This window comes from Cynocephalus volans, chromosome 10, assembly GCF_027409185.1.
Source record: "Cynocephalus volans isolate mCynVol1 chromosome 10, mCynVol1.pri, whole genome shotgun sequence".
Taxonomy (NCBI): Eukaryota; Metazoa; Chordata; class Mammalia; order Dermoptera; family Cynocephalidae; genus Cynocephalus; species Cynocephalus volans.
This window is the reverse complement of record NC_084469.1, coordinates 43560834-43586375: the sequence shown is the minus strand read 5'-3', so window position 1 is coordinate 43586375 and position 25542 is coordinate 43560834. Positions and strand designations below refer to the sequence as shown.

At 46.8% G+C, this 25542-nt stretch overlaps 2 protein-coding genes across 8 annotated transcripts in view; one reads left to right on the top strand and one right to left on the bottom strand.

The window, feature by feature from the left end:
- Positions 1-3370: 3370 nt before the first annotated feature.
- On the top strand, positions 3371-6359 carry PLD6 (phospholipase D family member 6). Its single transcript, XM_063113035.1, has 2 exons — positions 3371-3803; positions 5835-6359. Exons 1-2 carry the CDS (start codon positions 3371-3373, stop codon positions 6080-6082), a joined length of 681 nt encoding a protein of 226 aa, XP_062969105.1. The 3' UTR covers positions 6083-6359.
- A 7695-nt stretch (positions 6360-14054) lies between these two features.
- Positions 14055-25542, bottom strand: part of MPRIP (myosin phosphatase Rho interacting protein) — a 144462-nt gene continuing 132974 nt past the window's right edge. For 6 of the 7 annotated variants that reach the window (XM_063110157.1, XM_063110159.1, XM_063110158.1 and 3 more), the window contains one exon: positions 14055-21261. In XM_063110157.1, the coding sequence (XP_062966227.1) occupies positions 21190-21261 (72 nt within the window). In that variant the 3' untranslated portion in view covers positions 14055-21189. The remainder of the gene's footprint in view (positions 21262-25542) is intronic. The other variant, XM_063110160.1, reaches the window with a different exon arrangement.

Here is a 25542-nt window from a genome sequence, read left to right as displayed (position 1 = left end):
GCTTATTTCACTTAGCATAATGTCCTCCAGGTCCATTCATGTAGTGGCTAATGGCAGAATCTTTTTTTTTTTTAAGGCTGAATAATATTACATTGTATATCTATACCACAGTTTCTTTATCCATTCATTCATTGATGAACATCTAGGTCTTTCCCATATCTTGGCTATTGTGAATAATGCTATAATAAACATAGGGGTGGAGATATGTTTACAAGGTGGTGATTTCATTTCCTTTGGGTGTATACCCAGAAGAGGGATTACTGTGTTTTTTTGTTTTTTTTTAAAGTTTCTGTTTCTTTATTGAGGTTCTGTTTGTTGACTGATTGTGATTATATTTTCCTTTAATTCTTTGAACATATTTATAAGAGTTGCTTTGAAGTCTTTGTCTACTAAATCCAACATCTGGGTCCACTCCAAGTCAGTTTCTGTTGGCTGCTGTCTTCCCTTTGTATGGGTCACACTTACCTGTTTCTTTGCATGTCCAGTAAGTTTGGTTGAAAAGTGGATATTTTAGATACTATATTGTAGCAACTCTGAATTCTACGTCATTTTTCTGAGGTTGTTTGGTAACTTGCCTGGACATAAACTTAAGAATCTCTCCCCCCGCACTATGTAGCCAGTGGTGTGTCTGCTCAGTATTTTAAAATTCTTATTTTAAAAATTTATCCCTAGGGGTCTATCCTGTGTCTTCCTAGCTTATTGATCAGCCAGTGGTTTTAGCAGAGGTTGTACTCAAATGTTATGCTCAACTGATGTACTCAGAGGTTCTACTCAAGCCCTCTGCTGATCTGTTTGTGGGCCAGGGAACCCTTTCATGACCAGGTTGGCTTTCTCTTTTCCCTGGGCTCTCCTTGGTCTTTCCCACATATGCATATTTCCCCAGTTAGCCAGGGATGTGAGGAGAGCCCATCTCAGCACTTCTATGGTTTTTTCATTTCCAGGATCTCCTTGCTTCCTCTCTGGCTGGCCGGCTGCTCACCCCAACTTGGACTGGAAGCTTAGGCTAGTATGGCTATAAGGTTTCCTCATTCATTCCCAAGGGAACCCACCATTTTGAGCCAGCAAAGCTGTAAGTGTTTGCAGCCAGTCCACACTGGTAAAGCGATCACTTTTGCCAGCCAAGCTGGGAGTATGGAGCACTGGGAGCAGCCTTAGCCAGCAAGGCCACATACCCCTGCTACTCTTATCCTAAGCTCCAGCAGATTTTCAAAAATAATGCTTCTCATTTTGTTGTCTGCTCTGGTAGATTTCCAGTGCCCTAAAATGGTTGTTTTGACCATTTCTCCCAGTTTTTTGTGTGTTTTTTTTTGCAGAGGGGAATTCACCACCTCTTTCTACTGCCATAACTGGAAGTCCCTTCTCTCATTCTTTGTCATCATTTCAGACGACGAAAGTGAGGCTCAAAGTGGGGAAGCCATTTGCCCTAGGAAGTAGCGGAGCCAGGATTAAACTCAAGGGCTCTATGTCTTTGTCAACAGTTTTATTGAAGTATGTTTGACATACAATAAATTATACTTATTTAAGCCATACAATTTGACACATATATACCCATGAAACCATGAGCACAGTCAGATAATAAACATCCCTCACTTCACCTCGTGTCCCTTTGTCATCCCAGGCAACCACGGCTCTGCTTTCTGTCACTATAGTCCGCATTTCCTAGAGTTTTATATAAATGGAATTGTACAGCATGTACTTTTTTTGTCTGGCTTTTCCCATTCAGCATAATAGAAATTCACTCATGATGTAGCATATTATCAGTATGCCATTTCCACTGCATCAATATAAAAGTTTGTTTACTTAGCTGTTGATGGACATTTGGGTTGTTTGTGAGTTTAGATTATTCAAATCAATCTGCTATAAACATTTGTGCACATGTATTTGTGTGGACATATGCTTTCATTTCTCCTGGGTCACACCTAGGAGTGGGACGCCTGTATCGTGTGGAAGGTATATGTTTAACACTCTAATAAGCTTTTCATTTAGAATAGTTTTAGGTTTTACAGAAAAGTTTCAAAGGTAGAACATAGAGTTCCCATGTACTCCTCACCCAGTTTCACGTATTGCTAGCATGTTACAATACTATCATGCATTTGTCAGAGCTAACAACCTGACATGGGCACTGTGGAGCTAGGGCTGGGTCTGGAGCTCACAGACCCCTCAAGCCCATTGTCCAGACTGGGTCACAAACCCTTCACATGCAGGTCTACGAGCTAGGTAACAAGAAAAAGGTCCTTAGAGCCTTGGTTGAAGGAACAATAGTCTTTATTCAGCACACACACATCTAAGAGCGAGGCAGTCCAAAGAGAAACTCAGAAACTCAACTGCTAACCACAAAGTCCAAAGAAAAACTGAGCAGCTGCCAGCAAAGTAAACATGCTCTGTTTTTATTTTACTTATTTGTTTATTAAAAGATGACCAGTAAGGGGATCTTAACACTTGACCTGGTATTGTCAGCACCACACTCTCCCAAGTTAACATGCTCTATTTTTAGACGAGAGCTCTGCTGGCCAGCCACTGCTTCACAAACTCAAGAACACACAATAGCAATAAACTAAAAAGATACAGTGGCCTGCATGTCCACTAACTCCACCTACACACAACTCGTTTACAAAGAATATGCTGCACCACCCCCAATCAGACCTGAGGCAGGGGGCCTGACTATTTTATTTTCCTCACAGGCACAGTACTATTAAATAAACTTGACTTTATTTGGATTTCACCAGTTTTTCCATGAATTCTTTCCATTCCAGGATCCAGTCCAGGGCACCACACTGCAGAATTGTCATGTGTCCCCAGGCTCCTCTGCCTGTGACAGTTTTCTCAGTCCTTCCTTGTTTTCCATGACCTGGCAGTCTGGAGGAATGCTGGCCAGGTATCCTGTACAACGTCCTCCAACGTGGGCTTTCTCCTCAGGCCTGAGCTGGGGTTATGGGTTTTGGGATAGAATACCATGGAGGTGAAGGGCCTTTCTCATCACATTTCATCAGAGGTAGATGCTGTCCACATGACAACGGTGGGGACAGGGTTTCTCCACTGTGAAGTTACTGGCTTTCCCTTTCCCTAGTCAGTAAGTCCACTCCACTCTAGGAGGGAGGCAGGGAGATTTAGCAGGGGCGGTCTGAGGGGCGGGGCATCCCAGCACGTGGTCGGTGGGGGCGGGGCTGGCACGTGGCATGGGGGCCCAGAAGGAGGCAGAGCAGGGGGCGGCCCGGGCGTGAGGGCGCGGCCAGGACTGGCTGTTGCCAGGAGGGGGCGTGGCCGCGGGCGGCACGTGACTAGCAGGCGCGGGCTCTTGGCCCGGCACGTGGCGCGCGGCCGCGGGGCGCACAGGCGCGGTGGGCGGCGGGCTGCGGCCTTCCGGGGCGTTATGCGGCCATTACGCTGGCGGGTGGCGGCTGTGGCGGCTGCGGGCCTCGCGCTCGCCCTGGAGGCCCTGCCCTGGGCGCTGCGCTGGTTGCGGGCCAGGCGGCGGCGGCCGCGGCGCGAGGTGCTGTTCTTCCCGTCGCAGGTGACCTGCACCGAGGCCCTGCTGCAGGCCCCGGGCGCGGGCGCGGCGCCGGCCCAGCCCCCCGCAGGCTGCCTGTGCCGGCTGCCGCACGGCGAGAGCTCGCTGAGCCGCCTGCTGCGCGCCCTGCTGGCCGCCCGCGCCAGCCTCGAGCTCTGCCTCTTCGCCTTCTCCAACCCGCAGCTGGGCCGTGCCGTGCAGCTGCTGCACCAGCGCGGGGTGCACGTGCGGGTCGTCACCGACTGCGACTACATGGCCCTCAACGGCTCGCAGATCGGCTTGCTGCGCAAGGCAGGTAGGCGGGGTGGGCCGGGCTCGGGCCCGAGGGTCTGGGGCGGCCCCGGCGACACGGGCCAAGTGGCGGCCTCCGCGCACCCGCAGGGGGCCAAGCCGAGCCCCGCGTCCCTACGAGGGTGCCTTCTGGGCACCTCCGCCTCCTGCGCCGCGCCCGAGCGGGCTGTGGGTCCCCAGCCAGCAGAGTGCGTACGACTGTGGCGAAGGGCAGATCCCAGCCCGCTGCCCCGGGGGTGGTCTGGGCCGCTCTGGCGAGGACGAGGTGGGGGCCGCAGGGTCGGGGCGGGGGGTCCAGAGCGGGGGAGGCGAGTCTGTCTGAGGGCACAGCTGGCGGGACCCGCCGGTGGACGGGTCGCAAGGGGTGAGGAAAGGACGTGTCGGATCCCCGTGATAAGGAGGACACTCGTTTCTGAGGCTGAGCTGCTACCAAAACACAGGACGCCCGGTGAATTTTGAATTTCGCATGAACCACCAATAACTTTTAGTGTATTAGTGCACGTCCCAAATGCTGCACAGGACATACTTGCTTTCAAAGTTTATTCGTAGTTTATCCGAAACCCCGATTTCATTTGGACAGCCTGTATTTTTATTTGCTGGGTATGGACGCTAAGTGGTGGGCTTTTTTTTTTTTTTTTTAAAGTCAGTCAAATTTAGCAGGACGGGGCTTTATGGAATCTAAATTTTTGCTAAACTGTAGTAATCCATTTCTGTTGCTTATAATAAATATCTGGAACTGGGTGATTTATAAGAAAACGAAATCTATTGCTTACAATTTCAGAGGCTGGGAAGTCCAGAGTGCAGGGAACACATCTGGTGAGGGTCTTCTTTGGTGGTGGCTTTACAGCCATGCAGGGGTGTCACATGGCAGAGCATTTTCTCATGCTCTTCTTTTAAAGCCCTCAGAAGCACGCCTGTGACCACCATTATTAATCCGTTCACTAAGACGTGGTCCTACAATCCAATCACCTCTTCAAGGCCCCACCTTTCAATGACTATAATAGGATTTCCCAACCTCAACAGCTACAGTGGAGAGTAAGCTTCTAATGTATGAACTGTGAGGACACACTTCAATCAATTCCCGGCATAAACCCTAACCCTATTCCAAAGCAGCCTACTTTAAACTTGCTTAAGTCAAATTTCTGACTTCAGTGGAGGCCCCCCAACACTGAGTGGACGATGATGGAGGCAGGTGTTACTCCAGGGCTCGGTACAGTGGCAGACAAGACAGCTGAGGTCCCTGCCCTGGAGGAGTTTGGAAAGTGGGATATAAAATGAAAGACACTGATGACAGTTCTTTGGTGAAGGAGGCAGGGCGACGTGGAAGAGAATACTTGGCTTTCGTGTCAGGGTTGGGAAAGCTGGATGCACCCTGGGAATCGATGGGCCTGGAGTGGGGCCAGCAAGGTGAGGCCCCGATGATGAGACCCCCCTGTCCTCCTCAGGCTCGCCCTTGCTCCTTACAGAGCAGGTGCGACTCATGTCCTCAGTGCCCTGGAAAAGTGAAAGCTTAAGCAGGGAGACCCCAGCATGCCGTCTTTGCTCTGATGGTCTCTGCCTGGAACCAGTAATCCCAAAGGAAGGTGCTGGTTGGTTTATTCTCCAGAGGTGTGAACCTGCGTGGTTCTCCAGAGGAGACTGAGTGATGTCCAGAGCACAGCATCTGCTGGAGGCTGATACACAGGTGTCTGTCCCCCGTGGTCTCTGCTGCCAACCCCACACTTGGGACCGTCCAGGTCCTCTGGGACGTGCTGGTCCCAGCCCTGCAGGGTGGTGTGAGGAGCTGCTCTGGGCTCCTCCCACGCTCATCTGCTCTTCACTCCATGGTTCTTGGCTTCCTCCTTGGGAGCTAGTGTGGAGGCTGGTCCCCACCTAGCCCAGCCACCGTCACCCTGTGACAGCACAGTGGGCTTCTCCTTTCCCACCAAACTGGAAACAAACAGCAAAATGAGTAGCTCCAAGGAAATGGTCCTCACTTCTAGAGTGTGGCACCTCTTGTGAAGGGTAGTGAGGTGTCGGTTTGCTCTTTCTGCAGGTATCCAGGTTCGACATGATCAAGACCTGGGCTACATGCACCACAAATTTGCCATCGTGGACAAGAAGGTGCTCATCACTGGCTCCCTCAACTGGACCACACAAGCCATTCAGAACAACAGAGAAAACGTCCTGATCATGGAGGATGAAGAGTATGTCAGGCTTTTTCTGGAAGAATTTGAGCGAATTTGGGAAGAGTTTAACCCAACAAAGTATAGGTTTTTCCCACAAAAGAAGAGAGGTCACTGAAGCCGTGTTCTCACCTGTCTTCAGAGCTGGCGTGGAGAGTAGCTTCCATGTCGCAGAACTTTGGGTACCTCCAGTCAAAACCCAACCAGACCTACAAAGAACAGGCTGAGACCTGTGCCCTGCCTGGAGGTCACTGCGGGGTGTGGTGCCAGACTCTGCATTCTGAGTGAGAGAAACCTCCACACTAGAAGAAAACCATTTCAACAGAATTCTCGGTCATTGAAATACTAAATTGAACTAACGAATGTTTGGGGTTAAAAAGGAAAGGGAAATTCCTGTTGGGTCAGTTGTTTTGGACTGGGCCTTTTTTTCCTCCCTCTACCAAAACAAGTTCAGCCACAGCCTGTTACAGGCTTGCTTTCAGGAACTTTGCCTGGTTTGTTGGTTTAGAATTGAAGGGTGTCTCTGGCAGCACAGAAAAGGCACAGTGCCTGTTTCAAGGTTGAACACCTGATTCTTCCTGATTCCAGAAAATGTCTGCGCTGGCTGCCTTCACACAGCTCAGCCCTTTTGGCATCTCCCTGGGAATGCTTCCTCTCCCCCCTTGAATCAGCCTTTCCCTCTCTGGCTGGGCTGATTAGCTGGAGTTGACGGCCTCTCTGTCCGTTGCCATCAGCACCTGCTGGGTTGCTTCTGGCAGGTGTGAGTCAGAAGAGGGGGAAAGTAAAAGCAAGTCAGGAGGAGGTGGTCCAGGAGCAAGCTACCTTAGCAGTAGCAGCTGCCACAACAGTGAGGTCGCTCTCCTGTGCAGGTTTCCTTGCAGAATTACTTTTTAAAACAGATATACATGAAAATGTACATCCTTAACTGCTGACCACCTGTTTCATGTTAAAGTACCAGGGTGTGTCAGCAAGGACTGTAGTTAGCCAGCAGCTGCTTGTTTCCATGTTGCGCTTTTAATTTTTTTTTTTTGACCGGGAAGGGGATCGCAACCCTTGGCATGGTGTTGCCTGCACCACGCTCAGCCATGAGTGCACCAGCCATCCCTATATAGGATCCGAACCCACGGCCTCGGTGCTCCCAGCGCCGCGCTCTCCCGAGTGAGCCACGGGGCCGGTCCTGTGCTTCTAATTTTTAACTTTTCACGTTGAAGGTAATTTTGTTGTGTTTAGAAGTGACCCCACCTTCTACACCTGTGAACTTAACGAGTTCACGTTCTTTGGCTCAGCATAATTAATCATAAGTTCCCTGACCATGTGGAGGAATAAATTGGAGGGGAGCGACTTCAGGCAGTGCTGTCTCACACCCGTCTCTATTCTCAGCTCAGGGTTGTGCCTTCACAGGCAGTTAGAACAGGCATCTTTCATACATTTGTGAAACGTTCCAAATTACTTTTTTATAATGTATACCTTATATATAGATAGTTCAAATGGCACCTGAAACTATGATTTTCCCATCTTGTCGTATTCCTGCGTGTAACAAGCTGTGTGACCGTCCCCAAGTCTGTGGGTCACACCTCCCCCAGCTTACCACCTGGAGACAGTGCTGTGTGTTTTTCCCTTCTTAGAGTTATTGTTGACTTAGTGTTAGACAAGAAAACTTGAGGTTAATTTTTTAAAAAATTGAAGTTGTAAGGTATATAGATTGGAAATGACCAGAAATGGTTTTACATCAAACGTGTTTTTTCATCAAATGTCCAGTGTATGTTCTCAAAACAGAAGTTATAAAGTGTCTCCTGAATGATGAAGCTATGTTATTCTGTACTTCTGAGAAACTTGAATAAATATGTTTTTATTCTGGAACGTGAATACTGGGTGTCTCTGACTTACCCTGCTACTAAATCATTCAAATAGTCGCTACTCCTTATTAAACAAATAAATTTAACTCCTTAACCTTTTTTTGTGGAGGCAATATACAACTATTGAGAAACCAGCCATTGGTCAGGATAGAGGCCTGTGAAAGAGGAGCAAGAGTGTGAGGCATTATTTGGGTACCTTCTGGTACTATCTCTAGACCTGCAAGACAGAAGCATGACTCCCGGCCATTCCTTCCTGTGCACCTGACCTGAGGTGGCGAGCTTAGCAGCCAGCAGTCTGCGGCCCAGGGTCTCTGCCCATGACTGCATCCCTTTCCCTCCAGAGAGCAGGAGCAGGCTGGCATTCAGATGGCATAGTGCGGCCACGAGCAACTGAGGCACACAGCAATCTAGTGCACTATCTACACGGATGTTTAAAAAACAAATTATTTTTCTTCATATACTTATTCTTAAATTTTAATTCTTTTAATTATTTGTCATTGTCATCATTTTAGCAGAAGGAAATTGACTCTCACAAAATGTTTCAGATACTAATTAACCTTTCTGAAAAGAACTTGTAAAATAAACCGTCTTCTGAGGGCAAGGGGGCTGAGGAAGTGCAGCACCAAAGCTCTCAGGAGTGGAGGCTTCTCACCGCTTACAGGTGTCCTAAGCCGGGGTATAGAAGCCCCGGGAGCATGACAGCCGCAGGGGCAGGCCAGAGTCCTCGCACGTGACCAGCAGGCGCCAGCTCACAATGGAGACGTAAGGTCTGCAAAGATAACTAACCACGCGCCTGATCTTCAGTTGGATGAAAAGATCCTTCAGGCCATACCGGAGACTGTGTAAGGAGCAGCAACTTGGAGCCCTACTCCAGTGACAGTCAAGCCCAGAAGACACCTGGAGCTGGCTTGGCTCCAGCGCACCTGAGGCAGGTAATGGTAGAAGTGGCGGGCCTGCTGGGGCAGTGACTCTGCATGGAATGAAGAGGGCCAGGGAGGGAGCTGTGTAGTATGTGTCACTTGCTGCCCCTCTCTGGCCTCTCCCCGTAGACAGACATAGAATAAACTCCCCAAGTAGGCTTGATAGTTGCTTCTCGAGAGAGTCTAGGAAATCTCCCCTCTTGCTGCCCACCTCCCCCTAGCATGGGCTGTCATTACCAGTTAAGAGATTTGCGTTCAAAGTTGTCATTTTAACTATGGGTCAGTGATACAGCTTAAGAACAAACCTGATGTACATATTAATTAAACACATTAATTATGTGTTTATTAATTACTAGTTATTATTAATTACTAGTTATTTAATTGTTAATTAAATATTAATCAGCACAATTAAGTTTAAAATATTTTAAACTCTTGCAACACTTAAGATTTAAAAAATTATTGTGATAGCATTATGGCCGTAACCATCTGCCCACAATTACTGAATATACCAAGAATGTGGGAACGAACCAGTGCAACTACGCTGTATGTTAAAGCACTGTACCGGTTCTGTTGAGTTGGTTTTTAAAGCAACCCATTATTTAAAAAGACTATATTGAGATCCATACACCATAAAATCCACATTTTAAAGGTATACAATTCAGTGGTTTTCAGTATATTCACAGTTGTGTAACCATCACCCCAAAAAGAAACACTGTCCCATTAGCAGTCACTCCCTATTTCCTTTCCAGCACCCAGCTCCTGGCAACCACTCATCTTTCTGTCTCTATTTGCCTATTCTGGACTTTTCATATAAATGGAGTCATACAACTTGTAGCCTTTTGTATGTGCCCTCTTCGCTTAGCATAAAGTTTTCAAAGGTAATCCCTGTTGCAGCATGTATCAGCACTTCACTTCTTTGGCCGAATAACATTCCATTGTACGGATAATACCACATTATGTTCGCCTCTTCATTAGCTGGTGGACATGTGGATTGCTTCCACCTTTTGGCGATGATGAATAACACTGCTGTAAACACTCACGTACAAGTGTTTGCACGGACATATGTTTTGATTTCTCTTCAGTACCTACCTAGGTGGGGATATAACTCTACCATATGAGAAACTGCCAGACTGTTTTCGAAAGTGGCTGTACCATTTTACATTCCCACTGGCAGTGTAGGAGAGTTCTTTTTTCTCCACATCCTCAACACCACTTGCTATCATCTCACCTTCTGATTATAGCTGTCCTAGTGGGTGTCACGTGGTGGTGTTCCATTGCAGTTTTGACTTGCATTTTCCTGATGACTAATAATGTTGAATATCTTTTTATGTGCTTATTGGGCATTTGTATATCTTCTTTGAAGAAATGTCTGTTAGCCCTTGGCCTATTTTAGGTTGTCTTTTTATTGTTAAAAGTTCTTTGTATATTCTGGATACAAGCCCCTTACCAGAAATATGATTTGCAAATGTTTCCCCCCATTCTTTGGGTAATTTCGCTTTCTTGATGGGTATCGTTTGTAGCATATAAGTCTTAGATTGTGATACAAGTTCAGTTAGTTTATTTTTACTGTTGTTGCTTGGGCTTTGGTGTCATAGCTAAGAAACCATTGCCCAACCCAAGGTCACAAAGATTTGCTGCTATGTTTTCTTGTAAGAGTCTTACACTCATCACATCTAGGTATGTGATCCACTGAGTTAGAGTATGGCGCGATGTAGGGAGTGCAGCTTCATTCTTTTGCACGTGCATATCTAGTTGTCCCAGTACCATTTGTTGAAAAGATTACTATTTTCCCACTGAATGGTCTTGACACCCTGAATCAATTGACAATAAATATAAGCGACTATTTTCTCGATTCTTAATTCTGTTCCATTATATGTCTATCCTTATGCCAGTACCGTACTATTTATTAATATTACTATTTTTTTTTACATTCTGTGGTACTGTTGCAGAGCAGTTGGGGGGGAGAGGGGAAAGGGGGAGGAAGTAGGGTGGGAGAAGGGAGGGGGAGGGAGGGGGAGGGAGGGTAGGGTTGAGGCCTGTGGCACTCCCCTTATTCCTGCAGGGCAGACCAGGGGGCTTCCAGTGGTGGCTCAGTCCTTGCTGGGCTGGGTGCACGTGTCAGACGGGTGTGGCTGAAGCCCTTGCTGCCTCATCGCCCCAGCTCAGGAGCCCAGGGTGCTTCCTGCGGCAGCTCAGCGGTCATCACTGGGCTGGTTGTGGGTGTTGGGGGTGTGTGGCCAAGGCCCTCAATCCCCCACCACCCTGGCTCAGGAGAGCCCAGGGTGCTTTCTGCAGCAGCTCAGTAGTTGTTGCTGGGCTGGTTGCAGGTGTTGGGGGTGCATGGCCAAGGCCCCCAGCCCTTCCCCCTCCTGGCTTGGCAACCCAGGGGCCTTCCAGTCCTTCTAGGTGTTATAGGTGTTCTTTGGTGATGAGACCTTTACTAGTTAACGTCAAACTTTGTCTCTGGTCTGTATTTTGTTTCTTCTTCCAGTTTTGTGTTGGATTATTTGCTGTTCCTGCCACTTAAACTCTGCACTGGAACTAATTTGTTGTCCTCTGCTTACTTCCAAAATGGGGGAACTTCCTGTGGGGACCAGCACTTGAGCCCTGTGATTGAGCAAATTGCTGCTTTGCTGCTGATTCTCTGGGGAAGGCCTTTTGTGCAGCCCAGGTTTTAGTGGTTGATTTTACAGGTGCTTCCAGGACTCGTGAAATCCAGTACACCTGGGGTTGTACAGAAACACTGGTCTGGGCCTGAGTCTTTTCAGCAAACTGCACCCTCTGAAGTTCTATATTCCTGACCAGCCTCCACTGAGTGGTCCTATGCTGACTAGGGGACAGATCAGCTGTTCTTGCTGTGCCACAGTGTTCCCCTGGTGGGCCTGTCTCTCCTACCACCCATGCTCCAAACATTTCCCATGGGATGGGCCATATACTAGTCCCATGCGGTGACTCACTGGCCTCTGAGTGGTTCCTTTTTTCAGTTGCTGTGGCTCCTCAGTCCTGTGAGGGTCCATGGGAACCCTATTAGTCTTGCTGGTCTGGGGGCTCCCAAGGCCCTCTTCTGCCCTACAGTCTGCAAGCAACTTCATCCAAAGGGCACAGCTGTGGCTTTTGCTGCTCCTGCTCTGTGCACTCACCAGCTCCAGCCTTGAAGCAGCCATGGCTTGGAACAGTCGGAGTGGTTCTTTCTCTAATCGTGGCTTCTCCTGCCTTCATGCACTCCGTAGATCTCTCCTCCTCTTTCCCTGAGGTCTAGCAGCCCCAGCTTGGCTGTCATTGCTTCTTAATAGTTGTAAGTTGGTTGATTTGTAGGGAGAGTGTGACACTGGGGACCATCTATTCTGCTATCTTGACCGGATGATCCATACTGTCTTGATTAATGGAGAGATGTATTAAGTTTTGAAGGCTAATAGCATGAGTGCTCTGACTTTGATCTTCTTTTCCGACATTGTTTTGGGTATTCTGGGTCCCTTACATTTCCATATGAATTTCAAGATTGGCTGATTGATTTCTGCAAAAAAAGTAGCTAGGATTTTGGTAAGGGATTGTGTTGAATCTGTAGACCAAGTTGGGGAGTATTTACATCTTAATAATATATTAAAAGTCTTCCAATCCACGAACATGGGATGTCTTTCCATTTATTTAAATCTTTAATTTCTTTCCAGGGCTGGCTGGTTAGCTCAGTTACAGTGCAGTGTTGGTAACACCAAGGTCAAGCGTTTGGACCCTGTACTGGCCAGCCACTAGAAAAATTTTCAGCAATGGTTGTACTTTTCAGAGAAGTCTTACACTTAAAATTTTAAAAAATTTTTGAAATGGTGCCTTAATTTCAGTTTCAGATTGTCAATAACTAGTGTATAGAAGTACAACTGATTTTTGTATACTTTTTTGTTCTGTAAACTTGAACTCATTAGTTCCAACAGATTTTTTGTGTGAGCATTTCCCATATACAAGATTTCATATGCAAATGGTTTTACTGATTCCTTTTCAATCGGGATGCTTTTCCTTGCCTGATTGCTCTGGTTAGACTCCTCAGTACAATGTTGAGTAGAAGTGGAGAGAGAGAGACATACTTTGTTTTGATCCTGATCTTACGGGGGAAAGCTTTCAGTCTTTAGTCAATGAGTATGATGTTGGTCACGGTTTGTCATACATGGCTTTTATCATATTGAGGAAGTTCTGTTCTATTCCTTGTTTTTATCATGAAAGCATGCTGGATTTTCAATTGCAACTGATTTTTTAAAATTGCACTTACAGAGCTTTAAAAAAATTAGCATGTGTTAAAACTACAGAACACCATGTTAGACTACTGTCCAAAAATTTGTTGTATTTGACTAATTTTTTTAAATGTGCAAAAAACTGAAAAATCCTTAAACTGGAATAGCACACTTAAAATATGTATCTTTAAATGTCTGTATTTAACTTTTTTTTCTATTAAGATATAAGTTCATTAAGTTGATTTCTTATCAGTAAAGACTTTATGTTTATCTAAATGCAAGTTTGGTTTCCCACACATTTTCACAAATTTCATTCTAATGGTTGTGACAATATTGACCCCCCAAAATCCAGTTTCTTGCTTTAACTTTAGTGGATCACAACCAGAATTTTAAAAAAATAATGAAATAGACCAGAAACATTAGAGTATATCATAGCAAGAGTGAATTATTTTGTTAAATTTGGGTTGTTTCTGTGTGTATTGAGTCATGATGTAAAATGCATTTTCTTTTTTAAACAAAAGGTAAAATTTCATTGTAAATAAACCTATTAGGAGGGACAGGTAGGGGAGAGTTACAGTACCTTGATTAATGAAGGCATCACCATCATCAGTATTTCTTACTGTCCTGTTAGCCTCCTTAAGTTTTCTATAGCTTAGTCAATGTACCTTAATTAGTTTCTGGATGTAAAATATTTCTTCTCGTGGCTTGTGTGTGAATATGTAAGACCTGGAGTTTTATGTGGAATCTTCTAATTTTAAAGTGTTGAAAACTAACCCAAAACTTTTAAAAACACTATTAAAAAAATCAGGTTTGGGCCAGGGCCGAGCCCGTGGTGCACTCGGGAGAGTGCAGCGCTGGGAGCGCAGCGACGCTCCCGCCGCGGGTTCGGATCCTATATAGGAATGGCCGGTGCACTCACTGGCTGAGTACTGGTCACGGAAAAAAAAAAAAAAAAAAAAAAAAAAAAGGTTATAAAACTTAAAAAACAATCCACTGTAGATCTTTAGATTACTACTCACCAGTTTCTGACTTTTGACCTAAAAGCCTATTTTGCGTATGCCTCTTCATTAAACAAGACCTCATTACACAGCATGCAAAGGGTGATGGAAAAATAGTTTATTACGATATAGTTTATGTAAAGTTAGGTAATATTTACAAAATAAAAATGACCAGCTACATCCATGGAAATCTAGCACACACAAAGGAAAAAATATTTTGACAAAGTAATACTTTAATTGTAGTGAACAGTTGATCACAAACCTTGTTTAAAAAAGAGAGAGAGAGCTCAGCTAGCCAGGCTTTTCTCTTCAGGACACTGCAGTCTGACAGAAGATGACCCCGGAGTGCTCCACGTCCAGGAGCCATCTCAGACCTGAGACCCGAGCTGGCACCTGGGGAGGCTCAGCCCTCCTGGCTCAGGCCTGTTTTCTTCTGCATGTAATTTTTGGTCTGGCGAGCATTACCACTTAGTATTAGAACAGAAATTAAACACCACTTAAAATTATACAAACTTGTCCTTTGAACATTTATCATGCAACTATTGAAATACTTAGCTGTGGCAGAAGTGATTCTGTTAATTATTTCCGAGCCTGTCACACACAGCAGACAGAAATCACCTACATTCCACTCTGTTCGCGTATCAGCTCCCTCAGCAGTTTGGCATAGTATGTCTAGTCTCTGAATTGAGACATTCACCTTGATAGAAGGGTATATTTGTGAGAAAAACCATTAAGAATTGTAATTTTTGAGGAGCCACTTGAATACTTTACATTTTATAAATATTACCTTAGGAAAACCACATGAATTAATTCTTATCACTTAAGTGGTTTTGAATCCTAACAAATAAGTCAATAGATAAGTTGTAAACACTAAAGGTAAATCCTAAAATCCTTTTAATCCATTTTAATTGAAGTTCTATGACATAAACATAACACAATAGTGAATTTAGTGTTGTTTACAATATTCCTAGCTTTCTATAAAATAAAACTACATTTGTGATACAACTAACTTCTAAAGGTGGAAAAAGCAACGGGCATGTTGACCATGGCAGGCTGCAGGTGGGCTGTCTGTATGTGATGACAACTACTTTTCCAAAACTTCATTCTTTATGGTGAATTCCCACCGCAGCCCAGGGAAGGCCCCCCCGCCGCCACCGCAGCTGCATTCTGAGGCTCGCCACTGTATTACACTCACCTGGAACTTAACATCCCCCCAGGTCATCCTATGGTACTGGATTGTCCAATTCTTCACACTTCTGTGACTAAATGTCTCCTTAACAATTTAACAAAAATACATCTTATGAAGTAAGACACATTTCAAGTTTTGCAACCTCCAAGGACTTACACAATATAACCAAAACCTGGGGAACCCACACAGCTCAGCTGCTTTGCACACAGCTTGCCCAGTGAGTCGTCTTAAAGTTGTCAGAAACTACGTATTTAGACCCCTGATCCCAGAACTGTGCCATAAACCAAGTCTCCCTACAAATCTTAAGTCACTATGCGAAACAGTCTGGTGAAGATGAAACTACTGTTGTCTTCACTTTCCTGATTTTACTTGAGGACTTTGAATGGCTCTACCAAGAACAGCTATGACAATTCTTTCGATGAAAAACAGTTCATGAATCCAGGGTTATCCTTACTGTAGATATCGTATACGTTCTTTAAAACCATCTCTTAAATGACCAAAGCTTTTAAAAAGATACAAGAGTCATTAAATAAATAAAGACATTTCCTTATAATGCTGGGTGGGGTTCAACATTGTACCCAAAGCTGTTCCCCCCACCTTAAAAAGGGACATCTGTGTAAGATTTTTAAAAAGACTCACACAAACTTTGTCACAAAAATCCCTGCAGTAACTTTAGTAATATTTACACTGCTTGCTCTGAATAATATACAGGTTATTTGGAAGAAAATAAACACAGCTGCTTGTAAATACAGAGAAATTGCAGGCTACACAGAGCATGCAGTAGCTCTACTGTTCAAAGTACTGTATATGAACGCTGGGAGGACTCTGGCCCGTAGTGTGTTCACACAGGTAGTAACCCGCTCCACCTACAGGGACGACTTAGGTTTTAGCTGTTAACTCCCCTACTCTGCTAAGCGTCTTCGCTTTTGTTGAAGGATTTCAGAAAGGGAGCCATCTTCCCTTTATAGAGAAACAAGAATATTTGAAACTCATCCTCAAAAGAACAAAAGAAAGCAAAAAAAAAAAAAAAAAAAAAAAAAAAGGCAGGGCCTCTTCCATGGCAGACAAAACGTGTGAGAAACTGAGAATGTTCCTTTCACACGGGGCTTATGTCGCATGTTCCCTATTACAGAACCTAAAGCAAGTGGTTTTACTAAACCTCACGTCAGGCCGATCCTTACTGTTTTCAACTGTGGGATGTATGACCTTGCTGGAAGTTGTTTGTACATGTGTGTAAATATACAAAACTGTACATAAGTGCTGTGTACAGCCACTTCAAAAGGGCAGTCTAGAGAATAAGTCGCTGTAGGTGCTCGGAAAGGAGGAACGTGCATCTCAGGCTTTCCTGCTACTTGGGGTCGAGAACAATGGTGGGCGTCACCTTTTGACTTGATGACCTTTCATAAGATTAAAAATCTAGTATCTGAGTTTACAGTTAAGGTTAAGGGTTTGGTGACTGAAAAAGCCAGGAGTGTACCTGTACATGAGACCCTGCAGGGACTTCGTATTCGCATACTGAGGGAGATGCTTGCACCAGGCAGTCTAGGAACTGCTCTTAGGAAGAATGCCAGCAGGAAAAGCCTAAAGATGCAAGATGGAAAAAAGTACGCAAATACCTTCATTTTAAAGACCTGTTGAATACGTAAGTTCTCAGTAGATTTCTTCCCAAGTCTGTTTTGCCAGGGCACTGAGAACTGCAGGGCTGGCGTGGCACGCGGGAGGGGCAGGTGTCCAAGGCTGGGTGCTGCATCTCTGCCGTGTCCTTCCAGGGCTCCAACGTGGACAGCAGAGCAGCGTTCAAATCTGTTTGTAAGCAGGTTCCTTGGGCACGAGCTGTGACAACCCAACTATCCAGGACTTTCAAGGTGTGAATTATTCTGAATGTTTCCAGGGAAGTAAAGCTTTTCATTAAAATGCCAAACCTTTCTTTGAAATTTTAACATTGAACTCCTTTGAAATACAGTATCATACACTTACTTCCCTGTCCTTTGCAAAGCTTTGAAAATACTTACTATCCCCCTTTTTTGGTAACAAAAGGGTCACAGGCTTTTTTGTTTTTTTTTTTTGATTATGTCTTATAAAAAGGTCTTCAATTCCAAGCTTCTTTAAGAGTGTGATGAGCAAACTTTTATTTTCAGGAAAAATAGATGGCGATGGGCTGCACTCTTTTCACTCACGTGGAGACTCTTAGAACGTAGACCAGTCAGTGGGGAGCGGCATAAAGAAAGCTGGTGTGTGGCTGGCACAGAAAGTTCACACACAGGTGTAAGGAACAGCACAGCTTCCCCCAACCCTGAAATGATGCCACCCTCCATATTCTCAGCCCAGTAGGTCACACGGGACCTGGGGTTGCTCATCCCAGCTCAGTAACCAGGGGGACATTAGCAAGGAACAGAGAAGAAATGGATTGCTGGTTGGTGTAGGTGGTGTGCCCATGGGTGCCAGTACTGCTGCACTGGCTGGAGTCCATGGAGACCCCACACATGCATCCTGAGGCAGGCACTTGCCCCTGGGCCCTGCAGATGTGTGCAGCGCATGCCATAGCCAGCATGCACTGCTGTCCCGCCCCCTCTACACCAGCAGCTGCCTTCTCAGTGTATTCCCATGTGGCACACGTTAGGTATTCGTCTCCCTCTGCAGTGACACGAATGGCAGTAAATACATTCCATAAGACTGTTTTTCAAGCCTTCAGTTTTGTTTCCTAGTCTTATCTGGCAGTGTTCCTTCCAGGCAGTCTGAGGCTCACGGCAACTCCCACTTCCTGAGTCTGGCCTGCACGTGCGGTTGGGCTATGAGCGAGTGACTGGCTCCCACCGCTCTGCAGAACCAGATCCTTGCTGAGTCTTCCCTCAGCTCCGAGTGTGGCGTGTCTTTCCTTGTTCTCTTTTGCCTTTGTACCTGCTGGCTCCAAAAGGAGGATCCTCTCTGACACAATGTAATTTATGCATATGTTAAAAACACTGTCCAACGAAGTCAAACTGTTCAGTTTTCCCATTGTGTTTGGCATGGCTTACTTACAGATGCTAGCAGATTACAAATGAATATATTTATAAGAGATTAATTAAAATGGTGAAGTCTATTTTGACACCACTGCTTGGTTTGCTGGGAGCAGCCTGAGACCCATCGGGTCCCAACACCTACACAATCCTGTTTACAGCCCACTGCCTGCAGCAGCCACCTAAGAAGGTCCTTTCTCTACCAATACAGAAACCAGTTCTGCCTCCTACATTTTTATTCTTTCTTCTTTCTGGAATTCCGATGGTTAAATTCCTTTCCAGGGGATTTGGATGCAGGGAGGGAGTGGAAGGTCACTGTGAGGACTGTACAGTGAGGGGCTCCCTGTGCAGCGAGGGGACTGTGTGGTGGGGACAGCCTGAGGCAGTTGTCAGCATTGGTGTCAGTGCTGCCACTTGGGGCAATAGTCTGTGCTCCCGGGACACATCCAGGTGTTCCATGAAGAACTTCTCTGTTCTTTCTTGCTGGTCACTCCAGCTGGAGGACAGAACCACCAGCAGGAAACTCAGACCTGTCCTGACCCAGGCAGCAGCTGGCCCTGTGAGACTACACTCTGAAATGCCAGGGCAGGCGCAGGGTGTTTGGGGAGCTGTAGCCGAGCAGCCTTTTGTTAGAAAGGAGCCAGAGTGTCCCCTCTCTGCTGGCTTAGCATTCACTGTCCGTATCCTGGTAACACCCCACACTAAGCCAGCCCTGGGGTAGTGAGTCCTGTTTTCTCTAGCCAAACACAGGGGCCTTCACTGAGGGCCAGCTTGCCTTGTCTGCCCTATCTCTGCCTCTAGCTCCCAAAATGTTACACTCGCTTCCTAGGGTTCTGGAGGTCCAGCCTCAAGGGGTGAGTGATGAAGAAAAACAAAATGCTCCCTTGACCTATCGGCAAACTTGCCTTTATTTACAGCACTATGAGGTCTGAAGGCAGAAGGAGCCTATATCTGTGCAGAGCCCTGGAGGGACTCTGTCCAGAGCTCCAGGAGGGTGGAGGCAGGGAGCTGCCTGCAGAAAGGCCAGAGGGTCCCCACGGCAACAGGGACAGTCACAAAGGAAACTATACTACAGCAGGGCAGGCAGCGAGGCAGCAGTCCTCAGAGAATGACACAGAATCGCAGTGCCCAGAGACCAGGTAACAACAAACACCTCCCTCCAGCCAGATCCTGCCAAATGTCAGCAGTGATGGGGGACAGCGGAGTCCCGAACGATCCTTGTGCACATTCCCATTCTGAGCTCAAACAAAAGGCATACACGGTCTCGATCTCAAAGTGCTGCCAATCTAAATTGGACGGAGGAGGGGTCCTGATAAGTACATTTTAAAACAGATCTACTTTTCTCTTGTTATTAAAAACATGGAAGAATAGTAACAAAAGAGTGACAGGTGTGGGAAGGCTCTATGCCCATGGAGAGCACAGAGCCACTCCACTGAGAAGAGAGTATGCTAGACCTGAGTCTTAAACCAAAGCCCAGGGCCTTCCATCCAGCCCTTCCACCCACTGGGGGTGGGGTCAGAGTATTCCCAGATGACCTTGTTCAGTGACTTAATCTGGGAACTGAGCAAGATGATTTCAACATTTTTACCCCCAAAACATCTACGGAGACCATCAAACTCACTCGAGCATTGATACAAAGTGAAAGTGAGCTCCTGGCAACAAAACCAACGGATCCAGGAGGCCAGGAGCTCCTCCAAACACTCCCACCACACTCCTCAAGGAAGCAGTACTGGTTCTCACTCAGCTAGAGGTTTCTTTGTGCTCCTAATCTTAATGGGATTAATGGTTTTCATTGTAGCAACTCCAATGTAAAAGATTTCCAAGAAATGCTGTAGAATGTTTTGTGGCAGTTAAAAAGGTCTTGCTCAAACTGTTTGAAAAAGCAAAATTATTAGGATGAGCAAAATTGTTAGTATTGGTTTACTTTAACGAGGCTGTTTTAATGGTAAAAGCTGCAAGAGAACTTTTCAAAGCTCAGATTAATTAAGTCAGAGTTAAGAGTGTTGAGCATGTACTCATGGGCTGGTCTCACAAGATTCCAACATCCTCTGTACTTTCTTCTTGACTTAACACAAGGGTCTCCTCTCAACCTTTTCAAAAGCAACTGACAAGTTTCTTTTCAGAAAGATTATAAAAAGAACGAGTAACTTTTTCCCTTTTGAATGACTCCCCAAGGGAATTCACCGTTTTTTTTTGCAATCAGAGTCTGAAACCCTCGGCTGCGGGTCAACAATCTCAATAGTTACGAAGAGACCATAGGGTTACTGGAGACCAAGAAAGGAACGAGCGGATGGAAGGACGGAGAGGGGCCGGGGGTTTTGTGCAAGATTTAATAAAAAACAAACAAAAATAGGAATGGTTGCTTTCAACATTTTCCAGGTTGTGAAACGTTTGCCACGATTATCTGGGGTGTGGTTCTAAGCTGCTTTAGTGGAACATATACAAAATGCTGCTCTTCTCCCAGGTTGAACGGCAGTACAGTCAAGCCATATACCATGCCCTTGTGCCTCCTCCAACAGCTAAGCTAGCGAGTTGTCAGTGCTGAGATCCGGGCCAAGCCAGGCGTCTGGGTGGCTTTTTCTCTGACCTACTAGTAGGAACTACATCCACCTTGTGGTGCGCTCAGCAACTGCAGCAGGGCTGGAGCCGCCGGGCCCTGTTTGTTCACCAGCTCTTGGTGAGACAGGGATAGCTTATCAACAGGCTGCTGAGCCTTAATACTGACAGTGAGTGTGGTGTGTCACAGGAAGAAAGGGGTTCTAACACAGATGCTGGTCAGGAGGGAGGCCCCGCCCCAGCCCCCACTGCTTGCCTAATTTTAGAATACCATGGGAAAAAAGCTTTGACAAAAACGACAGGAAGTCAGAATCAACACGGCAGGGATTGGTGTGAACAACCCATAAGCCAGCCTCTCATGCATCCGTACCCACAGTTAATGATGACAGTAATAACGATAACAAAAAATAAAGGTACAGAAAAAAAGTAGCGCTTGGGTTGTGCTGCCGCAAGCCAGGAAGGGTGCGTGTTCAGGCTGCACACGACACAGCTAGTCTTTCTTCAAGTCCCTGGATTCAAAGAGCTTCAACCGTTCTTGCACCGTCAGGCCCTCCTTCAGACTCTGGGAGGAGATGAGAGTAGGAGAGAAAGATATACACCATTAGACCCACCAGACCAGACCTGACTGGGTGGCTGGAAGAGCCAGGCTGTGTGTGTGTGTCTGTGTGTGTGTGTGAGAGAGAGAGAGAGAGACAGGTGCAGATGCAGGAGGCGGGGAGGGTGTCTCTTGAGATTAGTGGGGCATGCTGGGAAGAGAAATGTCCCCTATGAAATGGTGTTATTGGTGGAATGTTTTCATATCCAGAAAATTACTTAGATGAAAAGGGGAAAAAAAAAAAAAAAACCCAGAGAAACAAGACCATATGTTTAAGCAGCTGAATTCTGAGCTTAGGGCTCCTCAGACAAGCAGTGATAGACTGATCCAGCCAGGAACTAGAAAACTGCCCATCTGTGCCTCTTTTCTTGTGTATGGATTTGGCCACACCTGGTTCTTCTGCGATTAGTAAACGAACAGCCTCAGGCGAGGAGGAGCAGAGCACTCCTGGGCAGCCCTGGCAGGATGCAGCATCCAGGGACGAGGCCCAGCTCCTCAATATATCCTGGCAGTGCCTGCGGCGCTCACACACACTCCCATATTCCCCGATCAGGAGACTGCTGGGTTCACAAAATGTAATGGGGATTTAGGAACATGTCGACATGTCTACTAAGATTTTCAGAATGTAAAAACAATACTCTGTTCACATGGGATCTTGGTAAAGTTTACATCTGCATGTCCTGAGATGAATGACGTTTTACTAATTGGGGGACAGAATATTTCCTGCTTCACTCTTGGGGATTTCTCAGAGAAAGACTGGAAATGAATGGAATCCTGGCATCTCCTGGGAATAGGCCCTGGCTCCTCAGTCTTCACATTAAGTGTTCTCATCAGACTCAGACTTCTCCACTTCTGTGTGGTTCAGAGCTTCCAAAAAATAGGAAACTGAAAGGATGGCCTTGGACTCAGGGTCCGCGTGACTATATCAGTTTTACCCAAAAATATGAGCAACAAGACACTGAGTGCTGGGAGCCCACACACACTGGCGTCTCCTGCTTCAGTGCAGGCACCGTCCTGCAGGTCCTGGTGCAGGGGAGCTGGGCAATGCAACAGTGTGCTGGCTACCAGCCTGATGCTTCATGAGCTCTGGGATCCCAGCTTCCTCCAAGGCTTGAGGGAGAGGGTGGGCTCCAGAGTCTCACCCCATCCCCCAGCTTTATTTGGAACAGCTGTGTGTGTGTGAACACATAAAATAGTTACTTGGTTTTAAATAAAGAGTTCTGGGTGGGCCTGTGGCTCACTTGGAAGAGTGTGGTGCTGATAACACCAAGGCCATGGGTTCGGATCCCTCTATAGGGATGGCCAGTTGGCTCACTTGGGAGAGCGTGGTGCCGACAACACCAAGTCAAGGGTTAAGATCCCCTTACTGGTTTTAAAAAAAGATAATAAATAAATAAAGGGTTCTACTGCTAAACATCTTGAAACTCATTGGCCTAGGTGAACCTCAACTTAAGCAGGGTAGGGGGTGAGGGCAAATCCATATCCCATTCTGAACCCAGCTGTGCCTTAATGCCTACACCTGCCTCAAAGTGTGGGAGAGGTGGTGGGCAGATGTCTGGTCACCACTGAGGGGGCTACGGTCGTCCCATGCAAGAGGCCCCGAGCCTAAGTAGCTGTTTGTAGGTAGGCCCTCTGAGGACAGCTGGGAGCCCTGACACTGCCACACCCACTCCGTTCCAGCTGGGGACTTTCTGGCAGGAGTACAGGGAACCAGCTGCTCCCGAGACCAATGTGGACAGCAAGCTTCTGGCCTCTGGGTTTGCTTCCTGTGTTCTGTGTTGGAAGCCCTCAAGTGACAGACCCATGCTGCAGCAGGCAACAGCAAGCATCCCAGACAACCACAGCGCCGAGCACGGGGGTTCCTACCCCAGGGCCAAGTGCATACAGCAGCTTGGGCGAGGCTGGGGCCACTATAATTCTGCAGGTGGGAAGTAGAAAGGACCCCTAAGCTACCCCACACACCTGGAGATGGGCAATTCTCTCTCCAGGCTTTGGGGTATAGCTGGCTCCCTTTGGGGCTCATCCCTCCGAAGCCGGTTTCTCCACTGAGTGGCTCCTACAGCTCCACACTGAGCTTACCACAGACTGGGGCCCATAAAAGCCCCAAGGGAAGCATTCTGGTCTCAACCCCAGAAAAAGCTGTGCTGCTCTTAAGCAACTAGCTTGCTTTGGTTTTATGGGGTCTGAGACTTTCTCTCCTTTTGAGCGAGGCAGGATATAAAAACATAAGTGAAAGCTACAGATCAGTACATATCAGATACCATACCAAAAAACACCAAATGAGAAAGCCACTTTCCGAGCAGCTTCACTCCCCTGTCTTCTTGTGGGATTGTGGAAAGTCTCCAAATACAATCAGGGAAAAAGACCCTCTACACTCTCAGTGCGTGTGCCTGCTAATGACACCTGACAGGGCCAGCCCCAGCCCTGCCCCACAGCACTGCTATGTCCCCAAGGGTGCATGCAAAGTCCCTGACTTTCTGCTGGGACAGCAGGACTGGCCCTACACTCCAAAGGCTTTCTTCTGGAAACCCAGCCAAGTAAGACATCAACTCAAAACACACCATGGGAAGACCCCGTTCCTGGGTTTCTTTTCACCCTTCTCCAGGTCCTCATTCTGAGAGTCTGAATCCACCCTGGCGGCCCAAACTGTCTTTCTTGAGTGTGCCCGGCAGTTTTTGCATTTTCTGCCTTTATTGTAGCCATTTCCCAGCCAACGTAAAGGCCTTCCCACTCACCCAGCACATGTCCCTGCAGAGGCCCTTACTGTCAAGAGCCTGTGTATTTGTCTTTATGTCCCTGCAGGGATTCACGCACATGTGGGACATGTACCCCATCCTGGCAGGGTGGGCACGCTGTAGCATGGCCCTACAGAAGCTTTGTCCCCTCCCTCTGACTGCCATTTATAGGCATGATCCACAGGCCCAGATCACTAACAGTGAACTTCAAACTCCTCCAGGAAAAGCGCGAAGACAACAGCTAGAGTTTAGCCTCAAGTAGGAAGTGAGAAAACCATAAAGCAAAAGAGAACGAGTTTCCTTTTGCTAAACAAAAAGTTTTTCATGTTTAAAGAAAAAAGCCCCATACTAACCTTTCTTTTCTTTTTTTTTTTTTGGTGGCTGGCCAGTGCAGGGATTAAACCCTTGACTTTGGTGTTATTACACTGTGCTCTGACCAATGGAGCTAACCAGCTAGCCCCTTCAAACTAAGTTTTCAATAGAGCCTAAACTGTATTTGGGCATAAGTGACTTGGGACTGTAGAAAAATAAACAAAACCAAACTAAGTTTTAAAACACTAGGATTTTCTCAAAACCCTTCCTAAGGCAAACCCATGTCATCTATGCCTCAAGATGAAGCCCCTCAGCTGGAAGGACGCTGTGGCCATGGATCCTACTAGGACGAGTGGCCCACGCAAAAGGAACCAGCACTTGGCCACTGCCAGCTCCAGCCCAGCTCCAGGTCATTGTCCCCTGCTGGGAGCCTTGCCAGCATGGCGTGCGTGTTTCTTGCTGTCCCGACCTTCTTGTCACCGAATGCACAAGGTCAAAGTTGCTAAGTAGGTGACCACATGTTGTGGGGGAGAGTGATGTGGTGGCCCTTGGTGAAGACCAGGAGCATAGTGAGTGGGGGTGCATGGTCCTCATGCTCACATCCAAACAGGCAGGGGTCTCCTGCCAGCATATCAGTCTCCCATCTCCTCTCTGCAGGACAGTGCCTTTGGTGGCACCCAGTGAGAAGCTATTATTTCGTTACAAAAAAAAAAAAAAAAATGCTGGCAAATATTCAGCCCCAACTGCTTATAATTACTATGCTTTTCTGGGCCATTCTCCCAAGCTCTGCCCAGGATTGATCCATTCCACAAATGACTGACGCATAAACCTTGAAGGACAGAGAGGCTATGAAACGCTGTGAAGAGCCCAGGGCAGGCAGAACCTGCCCAGTTTGCAGAGAGACTCCTCTGCTGCCTTGGCCAGCTGGCTGTGAACTGGGTGTGAGAGTTCTTCAGCAGACAGACTTTGCTTGCTGGGGATGGCAGGTGTCTGTCAACTCTACCTCTTGACAGAGGGCAAGATGGGTTTCTCCAGAGAAGGTGGAGTGAGTTAGCCACCTTGCACAGGTTATACCTAACATGCATGCTGAGAGGTGCTGGGAGCTATACGCATGCCTCTGCGCCCTCCAGGGGGCTGGCTCTGCAACCTGCCCGCCAAGCCAGAGGAGCTCCCCTCAGCAAGGGGCCAACTCTGTTAAGAG